General features: G+C 56.9%; 1 protein-coding gene and 1 pseudogene across 2 annotated transcripts; one reads left to right on the top strand and one right to left on the bottom strand.

Annotated features, from left to right (window-relative positions):
• Positions 1 to 579: 579 nt before the first annotated feature.
• KLK1 (kallikrein 1) lies at positions 580 to 5,540 on the top strand. The gene is made up of 5 exons (XM_090259557.1): positions 580 to 695; positions 2,346 to 2,505; positions 3,549 to 3,835; positions 4,089 to 4,225; positions 5,336 to 5,540. Exons 1-5 carry the CDS (start codon positions 644 to 646, stop codon positions 5,489 to 5,491), a joined length of 792 nt encoding a protein of 263 aa, XP_090115683.1. The 5' UTR covers positions 580 to 643; the 3' UTR covers positions 5,492 to 5,540.
• LOC149995154 (uncharacterized) lies at positions 4,781 to 15,680 on the bottom strand (annotated as a pseudogene). Its single transcript, XR_016507638.1, has 6 exons — positions 15,653 to 15,680; positions 13,281 to 13,485; positions 12,345 to 12,382; positions 7,008 to 7,154; positions 6,620 to 6,748; positions 4,781 to 6,491 (listed from the first exon to the last, which is right to left on the bottom strand). The product of XR_016507638.1 is annotated as an uncharacterized LOC149995154 (transcript).
• Positions 15,681 to 16,607: the final 927 nt, after the last annotated feature.

Raw genomic sequence — 16,607 nt, 5'->3', positions numbered from 1 at the left:
TACTACTACTTCATATCCTTGGGTCTGGGAGAGCTAGAATTGCAATGGGTGCTCTAAGATTTTATTATGAGAGGAACGATAGACGTGGGGACCTAGATCCTGCGTCTGGGAATGGAAGCATCGTGGCACTTACACTTCGGAGGTATCTGGAAGCTGAGAAGCTGGCATCTTGGCTCTGAGCAGGGCAGGGAGCAGGGAATCAGAGCCCCACTGTGTACACCGGGTCTTGGGGTTCGGGAACATGGTGCTCTGTGTCGTGGGGGCGGTCAGTGATTCCCCCACCTTCCTGTGTCTGTTCCCATTCACTGCCCCACTTCCCTCACTGGCTCTGTCCCCAAGAGCGAGGCCCCGGGAGCTCCCGGCCCTGCCCTGGCTGGCCCGGGCCCCAGGAACACTTCCAGCACCTTCGAGGGCCCACAGAACAACAGGTGCTTATTCTCACGGCCCTTCCACTTGCTCCAAGGTGGGAGGAGGCGCCCAGGCCCCGGGCAGCAGGGGGCAGGGCCCTGGCCTGGAGGTGCCAGCAGGGCAGAGGCGGGGCCCCAGGGGCAGGAGGGCTTTTAAAGGCTTCTCGGGGAGGCGCCTCAGCTCCTCAGCTCCTCGTCCACCTACCACCTGCCTGCCCCTGGACACCTCTGCCGCCATGTGGTCCCCGGTCCTGTGCCTGGCCCTGGCCCTGGCCCTGGCTGGGACTGGTAAGACGGCGGGGAGGAAGCGGGAGGGGAGTGGGCCCTGGCTCTCACACTGGCTTCATCCCCTCCCCGACCCAACGTAAGACGACAATAAACCTGGCAGCCAGCACCCCGGCCGGCACCCCTGCAGCCCACTGTCTACCCCAGACCAGGGCACCAGGCTCTGTCCTATCTACCCCACCCCCACCCCAAAATCCTACCCCAGCCCCTCATCCTTCTTACCTTCTCCACTGTGCCCACTCTCAGACTAGGTCCTGCTCCCTCCCAGGAGCCCCCAGAACCTTTGCCCCTTCCTCACCCAGATCCTGCCCCCATTCGGCATCCTGGGCCATCTCATCCTCTCTCATTGGGGGGCTCCAACTCTGTCAATGAGCCCCCAAACCCACCAGGCCCTGGGACCCTGATCACCACCTCTCACCCCCAGATCTCTAGGACGCAATAGTCTGGCTCCTGACGCCCCAAGCCCTACCATGCCCTGGAGATGTTTTCCATCCAGTTGTTGGCTCTCAAGCAGGTCTCCCAGTCCCAGGCCTCTGGTCCCCCCAATCCCATCAAATGCCCAGGACCCCCCAAATTCCATCAGACACCTTCGCTTCTTCCAACACAGACTTTCTGGCCCATCCTGGTGCGGGGGTTCTGTGACTGTCTCTTTCTTCCCTGGGACCCCCAGCCCGCACCCCCAGACTTCTCCTTCAGGAAGAACACTGAGGATCCCCAGCCATATGCTCCTTTTGCTGTAGAATTCCCATCCTGTCTCCAGCGGCAGCCCTCCTGTACAGCCCTGGTGTTCTGGGACAGCACCCCTCCCCAGGACCCCAATATCCCCCCAGCCCAGCCAGCCATCCTGCCCTACTTCCCTCAAGTCCCCCACGGGGGCTTCAAAAACCCATTCGTGGGTTCTCCTGGCACTCTCCCCTGGTACACGTCTCTCCATTCCTGTCCTGGCATTGCTCCCAAGGGACTCCAGAGCCCCTGGGACCCCGTCTGCACTGCTCTCCCTGTTACAGACCCCTCCTAGTTCTGGCCCCACACTGACCCATGGCCCCCACCCTTCTTAGAACACCGTTCCTGCGTCACAGGACCCCAAACCCTACCGGCTGACCCTCGTTGTCACTCTTCAGCCTGTGTCCTCGAATTCTCCCAACTCTTCCAGCCCCAACCAGGAACCCCAGTCACCCCAAATCCCCCAGGTGCCCTTCTTAGCCTTTCGGACCTGACTCCCAGATCCTCATCCTTGCCAGAACCCCCGAAAGCCCAACCCTCCGAAAGACAATAACCATTTCGTCAGCCTGGAAGCCCCCTCCCACCCCCTTCCTCCCTGCTCTCTTGAGGCCTTTGACCTGGTTCCCCACCTCTCAGAACCTACAGCCTCTTGTCTTCCAATCCAAGACCCTAAACCACCCCCAAGCCCAACCCCCACTCCCGGTATCTGCTCCAGGTGCTGCCCCTGGGGTCTGCTCCGCTGTCAACATAAAGGCTCCCCACCCAGGACCAGCCCCCAGCCCACAGCCCCAGAGTCTGCAGAATTCTGGGCCCTCCCCAGCCACGTCCTCAGCACCTGCTCCTCTGCCCCTCCGCATGGCTCCCTCTCCGGTCCTGTGCGCCAACCCCGCTGCCACTTGCCCCTGCCCTGACTCAGTGCCTCCTCCGCAGGCGCCGTGCCCCCCATCCAGTCCCGAATCGTGGGGGGCTGGGAGTGTAAGAAGGACGCTCACCCCTGGCAGGCGGCCCTGTATGAATACCAAGAGTTCCAGTGTGGGGGCGTCCTGGTGCACCCCCAGTGGGTGCTCACAGCTGCCCACTGCATAAGCAAGTGAGTAAGGGGAGGGGGCCTGGGAAGGGGAGTCTGTGCTACCATGTGACTGGGCAGCCAGCAGTGTCCCCTCGGATAGCCTCGGGGGAGGCCAGGGGACCTAGGGCACGAAGGGACGGATGTGGCCCATGGTCACAAGGAGGGAAGCAGGGCTGGGACTGTGTAAGACCAGGGAAGCCCCCATGGCCGCCTGAGTCTGTCTCCATCTGTCCCCGGTTCACTGTCCCTCTGTCTTCCTCTGTCCTGTCTCTGTTGCTTGGTAACTGGTTCTGTTGTGTATCTGTCCTGTCTCCCTGTCTTTGTCTCTGGGTCCCTCTGCTGCCACCACTCTCTCTGTAGATGTCACCCTGTGGCTCTCTGCTCTCTCTCTCTCTCTCTCTCTCTGGGTCTCTGCCTCATTCCCTCTCCCCATCCCCAGGTTGGGACTGAAGGGGACCCCCAGAGAATAGGGAGGGGTGTGCCCAACCCTAGCGCGGGGGGGGGGGGGTCGGCTTCTGACACTGCCCAGCCCCACCCTTCAGGACAACCCACCCACTCCAGGGGCACACAGGGAAGGGCCTGCTTCGGCTGGAGCTGGGCGAGGGCCGTGGAGGAAGGAGGAAGAAGGGAGAAGAGGAAGGGAAGGGCGCTGCGGAGGGAAGGAGGCCGCCGACCTTGGGCTGGGGGCCAGGTCTCCCCCGCCTGCTGGGGAGCCAGCCCCGCAGCGCAGCTGCACCTGCACCTGAGCTGGCCCGAGGCTCCTCCTCCCCACGCGCCCCGCCCCGTCCCGGCTGTCACTCCTCCGCTTGCCTTTCTTATTCCCTCCCTTCACGTCCTCCTTTCCTTCCTCACTTTGTCCGCTTCTCACCCTCCTCCCCTGTTCCGTCCTTCCCTCCTGCTCCTTCCGTGGGCGTGTTTCTCACTGTCTCTATTTCTGCACGACGCTGAACCTTCCGTGCTCTGTGTTTCTCCTCGTTTCTCGTCCTCTCTTTGGGGAGCTGCCCCGCCCCGCGCCCCGTCCCCGCTCCTCTCTCCTCATTCCCTTCGCCTCGCTGTCTCCCCAGCAATTACCAGCTCTGGCTGGGGCGCCACAGCCTGTTTGAGAACGAGGACGGGGCCCAGTACGTCCAAGTCAGTCAGAGCTTCCCACACCCTCAGTTCAACCTGAGCCTCCTCAAGAACCACACCACTCGCCCCGAGGAAGACTACAGCTACGACCTCATGCTGCTCCGCCTGGCAGAGCCCGCCCAGATCACAGACACTGTGAATGTCCTGGCCCTGCCCACGCAGGCGCCCCATCTGGGGAGCACCTGCTATGCTTCTGGCTGGGGCAGCATCCAGTCATATCCATGTACGTCGGCCGGAGGGGCTGGGGGCCTGGACCCCTGGGTCTGAGGGGGGAGGGGCTGGGGGCCTGGGCCCCTGGGTCTGAGGGGGGAGGGGCTGGGGGCCTGGGCCCCTGGGTCTGAGGGGGGAGGGGCTGGGGGCCTGGGCCCCTGGGTCTGAGGGGGGAGGGGCTGGGGGCCTGGACCCCTGGGTCTGAGGGACAAGGGCTGCGGAGCTAGGTGGCATTGGCCACAACTATGTGTCCCCATGGCCTGTAGTCAAGTACCCAGACGAGCTCCAGTGTGTGGACCTGAAACTCCTGCCCAACGAAGAGTGTGCCAAAGCCCACCCTGAGAAGGTGACAGATGTCATGCTGTGTGCTGGATACATGTCGGGTGGCAAGGACACCTGCGCGGTGAGCCAGCCTGTTCCCCCTTGGGGCCCGGGGTGCTGGGGGATGGAACTCAGGTTCTAGCCTGGGGTGCGAGCTACCCAGGCATCTGTCTCCAAGGCTGCCCAGGTGGAGCACCATGCCCCCAGGGCCTCAGCTCCCTTGCCTCACCCTCTTTCCTTCCCACACCCCATCCAGGTGTCACATGCACCCCCTCCTCCATACCATAGCTCACCCCTTCCTCCCCTTCACACATACTCACAGTCCAGTTGAAACCAGAGGGCAATCGGGTCCGGGGCTCCTGCTTCCCGTCACCGCTCAGCCAAAGAGCAGAGACAGGGACTGGACTATAATGGCGCTTTTATTACTCTCAGAGGCCAGCAGTCTGAGAAGGTGGCCGGTAAAGACCCTAACACCACCTTCCCTTGAGCTTTCAGAAGTGAGATGATATAGGGGGAACATGGGGGTTTGGGAGGGGGGGTGCTAGGGGGAGCACAGATGCGCCCTTTCTCTTGGGAGTAAGACGGGGGGAGGGGCTGAAGGGGGTCATGTTGCTTCTTCCCAAGCTCCCTCCCTTAGTCCTGCTGTTATCTCTCGTTTGCATTGGCTTCCCCTCCTCCCGGGACACCTGAGGTTCATGGCCAGCGAGGCTGTGTATTCTCCAGTCAGGGAGGAGAGGTGTAAGCCATCGGCTCTCAGCGTCCTTGGTTAGGGCAGGTGAGGTCCTGGGACTCACCAGCTGGCTGTAAGCTGCTCACACTGCTTGGCCTTGTTTCATTTTCTTGTCTGTTTCCCCATCCCGCTGACCCAGGAATTTTCCTAGCTTCTCACTATCCTGTCACGCAGTCAGAGAAAGCTTCTTAGGAGAAGTGACCTCTGAGATGAGCCCTGAGGCGGGAGGGGCCTGTAGGTGGATCCCTGTGCTCCTGCCTGCTGACCAGTTGGCAGGGACTGTCCTCCTGGGCCCCACCCGCCATCCATAGAAACTAGAGCCTGGTGGCCCATCCGCACTGGCTAGGATGCAACCCACTCTCCCCTCTGTTGGAATCCTGCCCACCTGCTCCTGGGTGTGGACCTGGGACGCAGGTCTGCTGGTTGACCTCCCCCTGCCCCCCTCTTCCCTCTGTTCTGTAGGGAGACTCAGGGGGCCCGCTGATCTGCGACGGTGAACTTCAAGGAATCTCATCATGGGGCCACACCCCCTGTGCCCTACCCAAGATGCCTGGTGTCTTCACCAAAGTTTGGGCCCTCGTGGGCTGGATCAAGGAAACCATGGAAGCCAACTCCTGAATGCTTCCGCCCTCTCCCTGAGCCCCAGTAAATCCAAATACGCATCAGATTCGCATGAAGTTCTGGGGTCTTTTGGCAGGGCACCTGGTAGCCCCGGACCCACGGGGGCCAGGCTGGAGCCTCCCCAGCCTCGCAGTCTCTCGGTGGGAAGCGTGCAGTAATGGACTAGGGGAAAGGACGGGCCAGAGGACCAGAGACGGGGGCAGGCAAACTGGCAGGGAACGGAGGCAGGTTCCACATGCTGGGCCCGACCCTGCCTCCCGGGAGAGGACGTGCATCGGACTCTGAGAGGCTGGGGGGCGCCCACATTTTATTGTGGCGGGAAGCCAGGAAGGGGACGGGGTGGGTGGGAATGCTATCGCAAGCCCCGCCTTCATGGGGGCGGGGTTACACCAAAAGATGGGCGGGGTTGAGTCACAACTAGACATCCAGGGGCGGGGCTAGCGCTCGGAGAGGGAGGCGTTCCGACGGTGAATGCGGTTGCGGGGCGTGGTTTGCGAAGGCGGGACGCCGGGGCGGGGCCTAGCTCGGATCGGGGCGGGGCCACGCCCAGCGACCAAGGAGCGCGGGCTCCGACTTCTGGGGCGAGGGCAGAGGAGGACTCCGTGGACCAGAACAGAGTCGCAAAGGGTGGGCCCCAGCTCGAGGGGCCGGGCTTTGGCAACAGTCCCCGGAGGGCGCGGCCCGTTCTTAGGGAGCGGGGTCGCCACGGAGGTCTGGTCTCAGGCACGTGGCTCCGCTGCTGGCCGCAGTTACCTGTCGGCGTCCGGAGAAACAATTGCTTGTGGAGTCTCGGCGGGGGTCTCCGGGAGCGGCAGAGGAGTGGGCGGGCCCTCGGTTGGCTTGGGGTCTTCGGCGGACTGCTGTCTGATCGTGTCCCTCCGGGAGCTGTACTGCAAGGTCCACCGGCGACAGCTCGCCCGCCGATTGCTCACCTGCCGCTCCGAGGAGATGGACTCGAGGCCCCACATGCCCGAGTGGTTCAGGCAGTTCAGAGTTCCTGGGGAGAGGGGCCTTGGTGGGCCTTTGGACTCCGATCCCTGCCCAAGGCCCTGCCCCGGGTCCCCTCCGGCTCCGCCTCCTGCCCTGCCGAGGCCCCGCCCCCTCTCCCCGAGGCCCGGCCCTCACCCGCCCACAGCATCAAGGCGCCGCTGACCCAGCACAGGTACGTGGTCAACAGGTAGGATATCTGTGGCCTCGCCTCCAGTGTCTGGCAGCCGATTACAAAGAGCGTCATGCTGAGGACAATCAGGAGCCCTGCACTTGGGTGGGGCCAGAGATGGACACGAGGCTAGACAGGAACCCCGGAACCCCCAGAAAAGAAGAGCAGCCCAACTGAGAAAGACAGGTAAAGGGGAACTGTGAGAGTGGGTAGAGATTCCAAGAAACTTTCAAAGACAGACCCAGACGACAGCAGGACAGGAACTTGGAGAGAGACCCCCGCAAAGCCAGAGAGAAAGGGGAGGGACAGACGCTGGGGTGGGGAGGGCACCCTTCCCCCCCAGTCGACACTTACCAATGCAGAAGCTGAGGGAACCGAAGACAAGGTCGACCTTGTTGAAGCGGTGGAAGGCGGGCCAGAAGGAGAGGCCCATGGCAGGAAGGAGGATGAAACACAGCGGCAGGGCCAGCATCATGAAGCCCATGCTCATGTGGGTGAGAACTGGAGGCGTGGGGGTGGGGGAGGAGAGGGGATTGTCCAGAAGCCATCCCTAGACACTCTCCAAGGTCAACCTCCAAACTGACCCCTACTGACACCCATGTACAGCACCCCCAAAGTCTGACTACGGACACCATCAAAGTCACTCCCACTCCCATTGCCAAAGTCACCTCCTAGAAACCCCCAAATGACCCCCACTCTCACAAAGTCCCTCCCAGGCACCTGTAGACTCAAAGTCACCCCACTCACACCATCAAAGTTGTCCCAAATCACTCCCCATTTACCCCAAAGTCAACCCCAGACACAGACACCCTCATAATCAACTATCCATATCACCAAGGTCATCCCACAGATGAAGCCTGAGTCACCCCAGATGCTATATGGCGCCAACAGCAAAGGCCTCTGGGAAATGTAGGACTCTCTGTTCAACTGCATCAAGCCTCAGGCTTGGCTGACTCCCCAGAAAACCAGAATGCTGCCTAAAGATAAAAGGCATGCCCCCCAGGAAGGAGGTTAATGAATGCGCAGAGCGTGATTACTGCCTGATGTTATGTTAACTCAGAAATGCATTGTCCTTTCCGGTGGTCTACATAACTACCCACTGTACGGTTTTACTGTTAGCCCCTGTGAAAAAGGGACCCTGCCCTGGGGAGGAGGTGGATTTCCTCCCTGCTGGCCAGCCGTGGAAGCACCTGCCTTGCCCATGTATGTAAGTTTCTCCTTATGCATTTGAATAAGGCTACATGTCAGTTCTCCAGAATCGATCCCGAATTTAGACTTCTGGGGCTTCCCCCCAACACCCCCACTCACATGCTCAAGGTCATGCCACAGAATCATCTCAATCATTTCTAGAGTGGCCTCCACAGACACCCCCAAAGTCATCCTGCTCACACTCCCAGATGTCCCAGAGCAACTCACATTAATATTATCTTCACTGTCACCCCTAGACACTCCCCAAAGCACCCTCATGTTATCCAAGACACGTTGTTCACTTTAGTCACCTCCAGACTCACCCCGCCTGTCTCCCACTCCTACCCCTAGGTTCCCGAGTGACCCATTTTACACCCCCAGGACCTCTCCCAGTGTCACCCCCATTCACACCCCAGAGCCTCCAGAGGGTGCACACACATGTACACAAAAGAACAACCTTCAAATCTTCTAAATCAGTGTACCTGGAAGAATTCATCACACTCCCTGTAGAACCGCTGTTTATCCAATTTGCACTGCAGCGTGACCAGACTCCTCCTGAGAATTCCTGCTCCTCCTCCCAGCCCCTTCCGACTCGGCCCGCTTCTGAACGGTGCCAGACCGTTTCAGCCAAATGATCTAAGGCTCCATCTGCTTTGGTTCTGCCAAATGGCAGGTCTCTGACACCTCACGAGCCAGCAAAAGGTTAATCCTATATACAGAAGACCCCTGGTGACCTCTGGATCAATCCCACAATCCTGGCTGAGAGCTTCTCGTGCACACCCCACGCTCTGGGGCCGCAGAGGTAGTCACGTGTCTGTCCCTGCTGAGCCAAAAACAGTGCCCCAGGCCCCAGACCATGGTGACAGGCCCAAAGATGACACAGGATCGAAGCTCTGTCCTGGGACTTTTTCTTTTCCTATCTTTTCTTTTTTTAAGATTTTATTCATTTACTTTTAGAGAAAGGGGAAGAGTGAGAAAGAGAGAGGGAGAAATATCAATTGGCTGCCTCTCGCAAGCCTCCAACAAGATCTGGCCCACAATCCAGGCATGTGCCGTGGCCAGGAATTGAACCAGCGACCTTTCTGTTAGCAGGACGGTGCTCAGTCCACTGAGCCACACCAGCCAGGGGTGGGACTTTTCCTCACTGAAGCTGTTAGGGGCAGCTCCCTCTCCTCTAGACAACCAGAGTATGAGCCTGGGGCTGCCTGAGCCTTGGTCCCAGCCTCCAGGATGATGAGAGACCTGAGAGAACACAACTGAAAAAGGAAAGCAGACGACAGAAGGGAGTGACACTGGCTGTTGTCATCCCGAGACAACCTGTGGCACGGTCAGAAAGGGTGGACGTTTCCGGCTTCCCTCCCCACGATGCGTTTCCCCTCCTACCTGTTTCCACTCTCCGCCCCCGTTATAAGCCAACCAGTGCCTTGCGTGGCTCTGGCCACCATGCTTGGTCTGGGGTAGCGGTGTGACCCAGCCAGGGCTTTCACGGGAACCTTTTTACACTCTTTCCTGCTGGACGCAAGGCCCAAACCGTTAGCAATTCTGCCAGCCGTTTGTTTGTCTGCTCCGGGGCCCATTCCCACGCTGCCCTGTTCTGCGCTGCAAGGACTGCCTCTCCCAGCCTCCTTTGCTCAATGGCTGACCAAGTCTGTCTCATGGGAGGCAATGGCAGAGGAGCGGCGCTGGGAGGAGGGGGCAGGCCAGGACGTGTGTCCCCCACCTCTCTCTCTGCCTCAGCTGGTGTCTTCAGCAGCAGCTGCCTTTCTTCTGTGACCCGTCCCCCCAGGAGTCCATGCCTTCCAGACGGCTCCCACTTCCGGCCCAGTTAGTACCACCCCCTCGCTTTGCCCTTCTGGTCTAGGGCTGGCCTGTCTCACCGTCCCTGCATGGCCTCGCAGCCCTTCTGTGACCCAGGAAACCAAGTTCCCGACGTTTACTTGCCTCCGACACATCTTAAACGGCTTCTTTTTCCTCACTAGACCCTGACTACCGCTCCACAGAGCTTTGAGAATAAAGCCGGTCCAAGTAGCCACGGAACAAACAGACAAGTCTGCACAAAAAGGGGGTCACGTATTCCACCTGACAACCTTGGGGGAGGTCTGCGTGGTGGCCTTACCAACTCAGAGACCGAAGGTAACAGACGATGGTCTGAAGTTAAAACTTTCTAAGGAACACAGGTCCTGGCGGACGGTCGTCCCAGGCTAGAGTCTCCCCTTGACAAAGAGCAAGCTTTACCGTAACTGAGCCTGTCTATTGGGGTGTCGGGGTGATTTCCTTTTGCCGGACCCCTCAAAGCACAGGCGCCCACCAGAGTGCAGACCACAACTCCCCCCGTTGTTGTTACTGCGCTCCTTGTTGGCTGTACCCTGTACTCACCTGTGTAAAGAAGTACGTGCTCATCATTTTATTCTTTATCCAATCCCAGGGGTTGCCCCCTACCCACCCCACCCCGCTTTGCTTCCTCCAGCCTCCCTTATCTATCCCAATAGACCTCCATGTAACCCCATTATGCCTCCTCTTTGGATTGTAATGTATAAAACGAGGTGCAAAACTGCCATTTTTCCAGAGCATTTTCTGTCCCTTGAGGTTTTGCTTCTCGGGTATTGTGGTCAGTTTGGTTCAAATAAACTCACAAAAATTCTTAGGTTTAGATACTTCTTACACTGACACAGGTAATAGCTAACGTTATCACTTGCACCCCTGGATTCAGCCGTGCCTGCAAACATTCCTACTCCCAGCCTTTTGCACTTAGGTGAGCCCACAGATTCTTTCACTCAAGATAGTTCCAGTTAGTTTCTGTCACTTGTGGCCCCAAGACTCTTGATTAATTCACAGGTCCCTTCACAGGTCTGCAAGGAGTACAGGATGCAATGCTGCCTTCATACCACTCACCGAAATGGCAAACTCCTTGCCCCCAGAAAACAGAATTGAATGTTCACTGGAAGTCTAGAGGGAGAAGGTAGACCTTCCTGAAGCCAAGAAGCAATCAGTAAAGTCACAGAGGCAAAACGGAGAAATGAAGCTACCTAAAAATTCTGAATTTATGCACCAAAAAAAACAAACAAACAAAAAACAAAAAACTTTTCTGTAACCTATTGTTACTTTTTTATGCCAACCATAAAACTTTGTACATTCTTTTAATTTTATTTATTTTTATTGATTGATTTTAGAGAGAGACAGACATCAATTTGTTGTTCTGTTGTATCTATTTATACATTCATTGGTTGATTCTTGTATGTGCCCTGACCAGGGTTGGAACACGAAAACTTGGTGTGTAGGGACAATGCTCAGCTGCCCTTACGTGTCCCCAACCAGGGACCTGCCCCGCAACCCAGGCATGTGCCCTGATCGGGAACCAGATCAACGACCTTTTGGTTTTTGGGACAATGCCCAACCACTGAGCCACACCGGCCAGGGCCAGGGCTGTGTATTCTCACTGGCGCTCAATACAGATTGATTTTGCCTTTAAAAAGATCGTTAAAACATTGCTGTGTGTATTTTAAATGATAACTACATAAGTAGATATATAGACGCGTACATCTATATTGTCATGCATGTATGTGTACATATGCATTTATGTTCGTATGTGTGGAAACATACAGCCACTTTCCCACACATGCAGAGATGTTCACAGTTGTTTTTGCTCACCCAGCATTGGCTCCGCTCTGGAAGCAGCAGCTTTGTTCAGAGGAACTCTGCCTGCACTACGTCCTGTGCCTCCGGCAAAAATGACCCCTCCGTTGACTCTTAAGAAAAGGGTGTCACCCCGGCTGGTGTGGCTCAGTGGATTGAGCACTGGCATGCAAACCAAAGGGTCCCTGGTTCCATTCCCAGTCAGGGCACATGCCCGGGTTGCGGCCAGGTCCCCAGTTGGGGGCGCTCTAGAGGCAACCACACATGGAGGTTCATCTCCCTCTCTTTCTTGCTCCCTTCCTCTCTCTCTAAAAATATAAATAAATAAGTTAGCAAGTAAATAAACAAATAAAGGTGTCAATCACAGCATGACACCCTCCTGACCAGGACCGCAGCAGAGCTGGTTCAGGGGCAGGAGTGACAAAACCCAGGGAAGCAAGTCTGACCCCATCAGAGCGACTTCTAAGCCCTTCGAGAGCCACAGAAAGCACCATCTTTTCCTTCCCTCATGCTGTTTACAAAAAGGAGAGAATCCCAGAGCCGCTGGTGGCCCCGTGCCACTGCAGAGGCAACAGCTTCCCTGCAGGACCCGCAGAGCTGAAGTCTTCCCGGAGCAGTGGCAAGAGGCAGGCCTCTAAAGACACCCTTTGAGCCCCTGGGTGCAGCTGCACATGAACCCCGGCCCAGGTGCGCCTCTGGACTTGCCTGTGACTTGAGACCTGAAGCTACATGTTCATTCTACTTAACTCAAGCTGGAGTTGGGGAGGTAGGAAAGAAAGAGGCACTTAGAATAAAGAAATAATACTAATACTATACAGTGTTCTGGAAATTTCATTAGTGCTCATTGGAGATCTAAAACGAAGGTAGGGCCCTGGCTGGTGTGGCTCAGTTGGTTAGAGCATCATCCCCTAAAGCAGAGGTCCCATGTTTGATTCCCGGTCAGGGCACATGTCTAGATTGTGGGTTTGGTCCCTGGTCTGGGGGAATATGAGAGGCAACCAGTCAATGCTTCTCTCTTGCATTGATGTTTCTCTCCCGCCCGTCCCCTCTCTCTAAGATCAATAAGCATGTCCTCAGGTGAGGATAAAAAATAAAAATAAATAAAAAGTAAAATGAAGGTGCATTGGCTGGAAAAAAAAAAAAGTGCTCTTATAATAATAGCAGCTAACCCTGGAGTAGCAGTTACTATATGCCAGGCAGTGCTCTCATTCCTTTACATGTTTTAACTCACATGTAAATAGCCTACAAATTAGTACGGCTCTCAGAGCCGTTTTAAAAGTGAGGAAACTGAGGCCTAAAGAGGTGAAAAAATGTACCCAGGATCACGCAGCTGCCAAGCCGCTGAGCCAGAAGGTGAATCCGGGTTCTCCAGCTCCAGGCTCGGGGCTGCCTCTTGTTCCAATGCCCAAAAGCCAGGAAAACACACAGAGACCACCGAGGAGGCAAAATATTTCCGCAGGAGGCGAAAGCCTCTTGTCACCTTTTTTGAAAAACAAAATTTTAAGGGTGAGAGAGAGAGAGAGAGAAAGGTGGAGTTCTTAGCCACCTGATGCAACTATCGATGAGGCAGGTTGGCTTTTGGTCCCGTCTAATGCTCTCCTCCCAATGCATCTAACTGTCCCTATTCCTCATTAGCCTAAGAGAACCCCTCCAAGACGTCCTCTCACGAGGCCTTCGGAGAAAAGACTCTGCAGAGACCCTTTCTCAAGACTGTAAGATTCCCCGCAAAGCACCCAAAGATTCCTGCCCCTGACCCTCTCCCGAGACTCCCTCCCAGAGTGACCCACAGCCCGTCCAAGACCCCACGGACCCGGGACTTGGCGCAGGCTGGCGCACGAGTGCCTCCGGCAGTCGATCCAGATGCCCAGGTAGCCGGAGCGGGAGCCCTGCAGGTAAGCCATGCGCCCGTCTGCCACGCTGAGCAGCAGCAGGGTCGCGAGGGTGCTGAAGACAAAGGACCAGCCGCGCAGGATGAACTTCCTGTCTTCTTCCCAGGAATAGTTTGGGTCCACTGGGAAAGAACGGAGTTCTGGGGGTCTGGATCCCCCTGCACCCCCCTGGGGCTTGCGGGCGTCCGTCCCCGACCACAGCCACATCTCCGCCCCCACCCAAACCTCGCCTTCTATCCCGTTCTCCGTCCCGCTCCACCCAAAGCCCGATCCCAACCCACCCCCTTCTCTGTTCCTGTCTCCTCCCCAGTCTCTACTTTGTCTCCAGCGCCATTCACAACCCCATGTCACCCTCAATATCCTCGGTCCCCAAGCCCAAAGACAACACCATTCCCATTCCAGCCCGCATGCCCACTCATCCGCCATCCACTCTCAGCTCCGTCCTCTGGTCCCTATTCCCCGAACCCTAGAACCGGAACCCACTCTCAACCTCACCCCCTTATCTTCTTCCCAGGACACACAGAACCACAACACAGGTTCCAGAGTGGTTCCCGCGGCCAAGACCCGTGGTGTCAAGATATTGGGTGACGTACCCAACAGTCACGAAGCCCCTGCGATCCTGCCAACCTTCCCAGCTGGCAGGGCCCCCTGTCCCCCACTGCTCACGCACCCCCCGCCATGCTGGACTTCACAGGGTCCTGCGCACACGCCAAGCGTTTGCCTGCCTCGGAGACTCCACGCCGCCATACAGCCTGCTCCTTCTACCTGGGGGGCTCTCCTCCCACCTTCGCCCGGCTGCCCTGCCCTAGTCACCGGCACCTCCAATGTCGCTTCCTCACGTCTCCCTTCCTGACATCCCCACCCCCACCCCACCCTCGCCCTCCATTCCTGGTCAGGTTGCCCCTTCAGTGCTCCTGAGGTACAATGTGCAATTCTTCACCCACTGGCCGTTCATGATCTCGCTCGCTTCTCTTGTCCCTGACCACTCTTCCGTGACAGACCTCCATGGGGTCAGAGGGCAGATCTCTTGGGCTTCCTTCTCCCCACCCCACCCCACCCCCACCCGGCAAAAATAGCCTCTGCTCTTTTCAAATAGAAGGAGCAATGAATGAAAGGATGAGTAAGTGAATGGGTGGGCACATGAGGGTACCCACGAATAGGAACTTCTTTCTCTTCTGTGGAGTCCACACCAAGGTGGGCTTCAGAGGAAGCTGGGTATATATGGGTCTGGAACTCAGGAAGGAGTTTGGGGGATGGAAAAAAAACTTTCAGCACCAAAATCAATATCTACGAAGTGTAAGAATTCAATAGGGGTTTATCACACAGTGGGTCCTAAGGGCTTTTTTTTTTTTTTTTTAATCTGTTTTGAGAGAGAGAGGAAAGGGAAAAGAGAGGGAGAGAAACATCCATGTGTGGTTGCCACTCACACACCCCCAACTGGGGACCTGGCCCTCAACCCAGGCGCGTGCCCTGACTGGGAATCGAACCAGTGACCCTTTGGTTCGCAGGCTTGTGCTCAACCTCCTGAGCCACAGCAGCCAGGCTTCTAAAGGCTTTTTCATGCTATTAACCCATTTCATTCTTATAGCAAACCCTCTGAAGGGTCATTATCTCCACTGACAGAGGAGGAAACAGAGGCACAGAGCCGTTGAATGGAGATTCGTGTAATTAAAGGTATAAAGGTGAGTGAGTTGTTGTGTTTTGTTTGTTTGGGTTTTTTTGGTTTTGTTTTTGTTTTTTTGGTTTGTTTGTTTTTCAAAAACTCATCACAAAAGGAAAGGAGGAGAGAAGCAGTAGTTCCCAAGTCCCCACTCCTCATGGGGATGGCTGTGCACACGCGTTGGGGTGCCCACGCCCCTGTGAGCCTCCCTCAGGCCCTTAAGCTCTGGCTTGTGGATCTCTGAGGGCGGGGAGCAGCCTGATCTTCTCCGGGTCTCTGCGGCTTCAGGAAAAAGCAAAGAGAGGCAGAGATAAGAGGAGGAAAAGGAGCTAGGAGAGGCGTGGACATGGAGAAGGCAATAACTAAAGGGAAGAAATGGGTTCTGAGGTGGCCCTGGGGGGGGGCACCCCGAAGCTGGAAGGACAGATCTCAGAGATGCTGCTGACTCAGCCCTACTTAGTCCTGACCCTACTCTGGCTCCTGTCTGAGCCTGTTGTCTCCATCCTCAGGCTGCTTCTTACCCCTCCCTCCCTGCCCCCCTGCCCTATCCTGACACCTCTCTTACCCAGCCAGTACCTCTTCTTGGCCTAGTCCTGCCCCTGCCCCGGCCCCACCCCCGCGTCACTCACACAGGTCTAGGGTGGCAGATGAGTCCATGGCCAGGGTCTCAACTTCCTGGAACTCCTCCAACTGTCATGGAACCTCCCACTCTGCCCCCTGCTGCAGGCCAGACTGAAGCCCTGAAGTCTGTCTGTGGACAACAGGGAAGACCAAGAAACACCAAAAAAAAAAAAAGGGACAAAGAGATCCAAATCCCAAGGGACAGAGCCTGAACCCCAGAGAGGGATCAACGAACTTCCAGGTGGCCATATAGGTGCCCGGAAAGAAGAGCTGAGGCAGTTGGCAGACTGTTGGGTGCATCCAGGGACTGGGCTTGCCCTGCACCTCCACATGTCCCAGAAGTCCCAATCTGCCCAACAGAGCAGCCAGACAGATCTCCTTCCAGAAATTCCCAACAATGACACCCAAGATGGGACTCAAGACGCTCTGCCAGTTACCTCCAGGCCCAGAGCCTCTGTCCAAGACCCTCCATGCACTGTCCGCACTCGCCAGGTGAGCATCCAAGAACCCCCACCCACTGTCCGCACTTGCCGGGTGAGCATCCAAGAACCTCCATTCGTTACCCACACTCGTCGGGTCAGTAACCAAGAGACACCATCCATTAGCAACAGTCCTGAAGCCAGTAGCCAAGACGCATCATCAGTTACCGACAGGTCCCATTTCAACACCCAGGAGGCTCCACCAGCTTTCCGCACTCACCGCTGCAGTGTGCAAAGCCCCCTGTTAATTGCCCACACCCCTGATATAGAATCAGGTGCCCACGCGAGTCAAGCCAGTTCCCAAGACCACTTGCCAACAGCCAGAAGTCCCCTCTCGAGCATTCAAGGCTCCAAGTTACTGATCCGGGCCAAAGTTGACGTACCCCCTTCAATTACTCTCAGCCCCAATGCCAGTATCAAAAGCATCGAATCCATTCTCTGGAACTCCCAGGAGACTGTCAAAGACTCTGTGCTCGGCTTCCAG

This window comes from Furipterus horrens, unplaced genomic scaffold (assembly GCF_987537825.1).
Source record: "Furipterus horrens unplaced genomic scaffold, mFurHor1.1.pri manual_scaffold_13, whole genome shotgun sequence".
Classification (NCBI taxonomy): domain Eukaryota; kingdom Metazoa; phylum Chordata; class Mammalia; order Chiroptera; family Furipteridae; genus Furipterus; species Furipterus horrens.
This window is presented reverse-complemented; position numbering and strand designations above follow the sequence as displayed.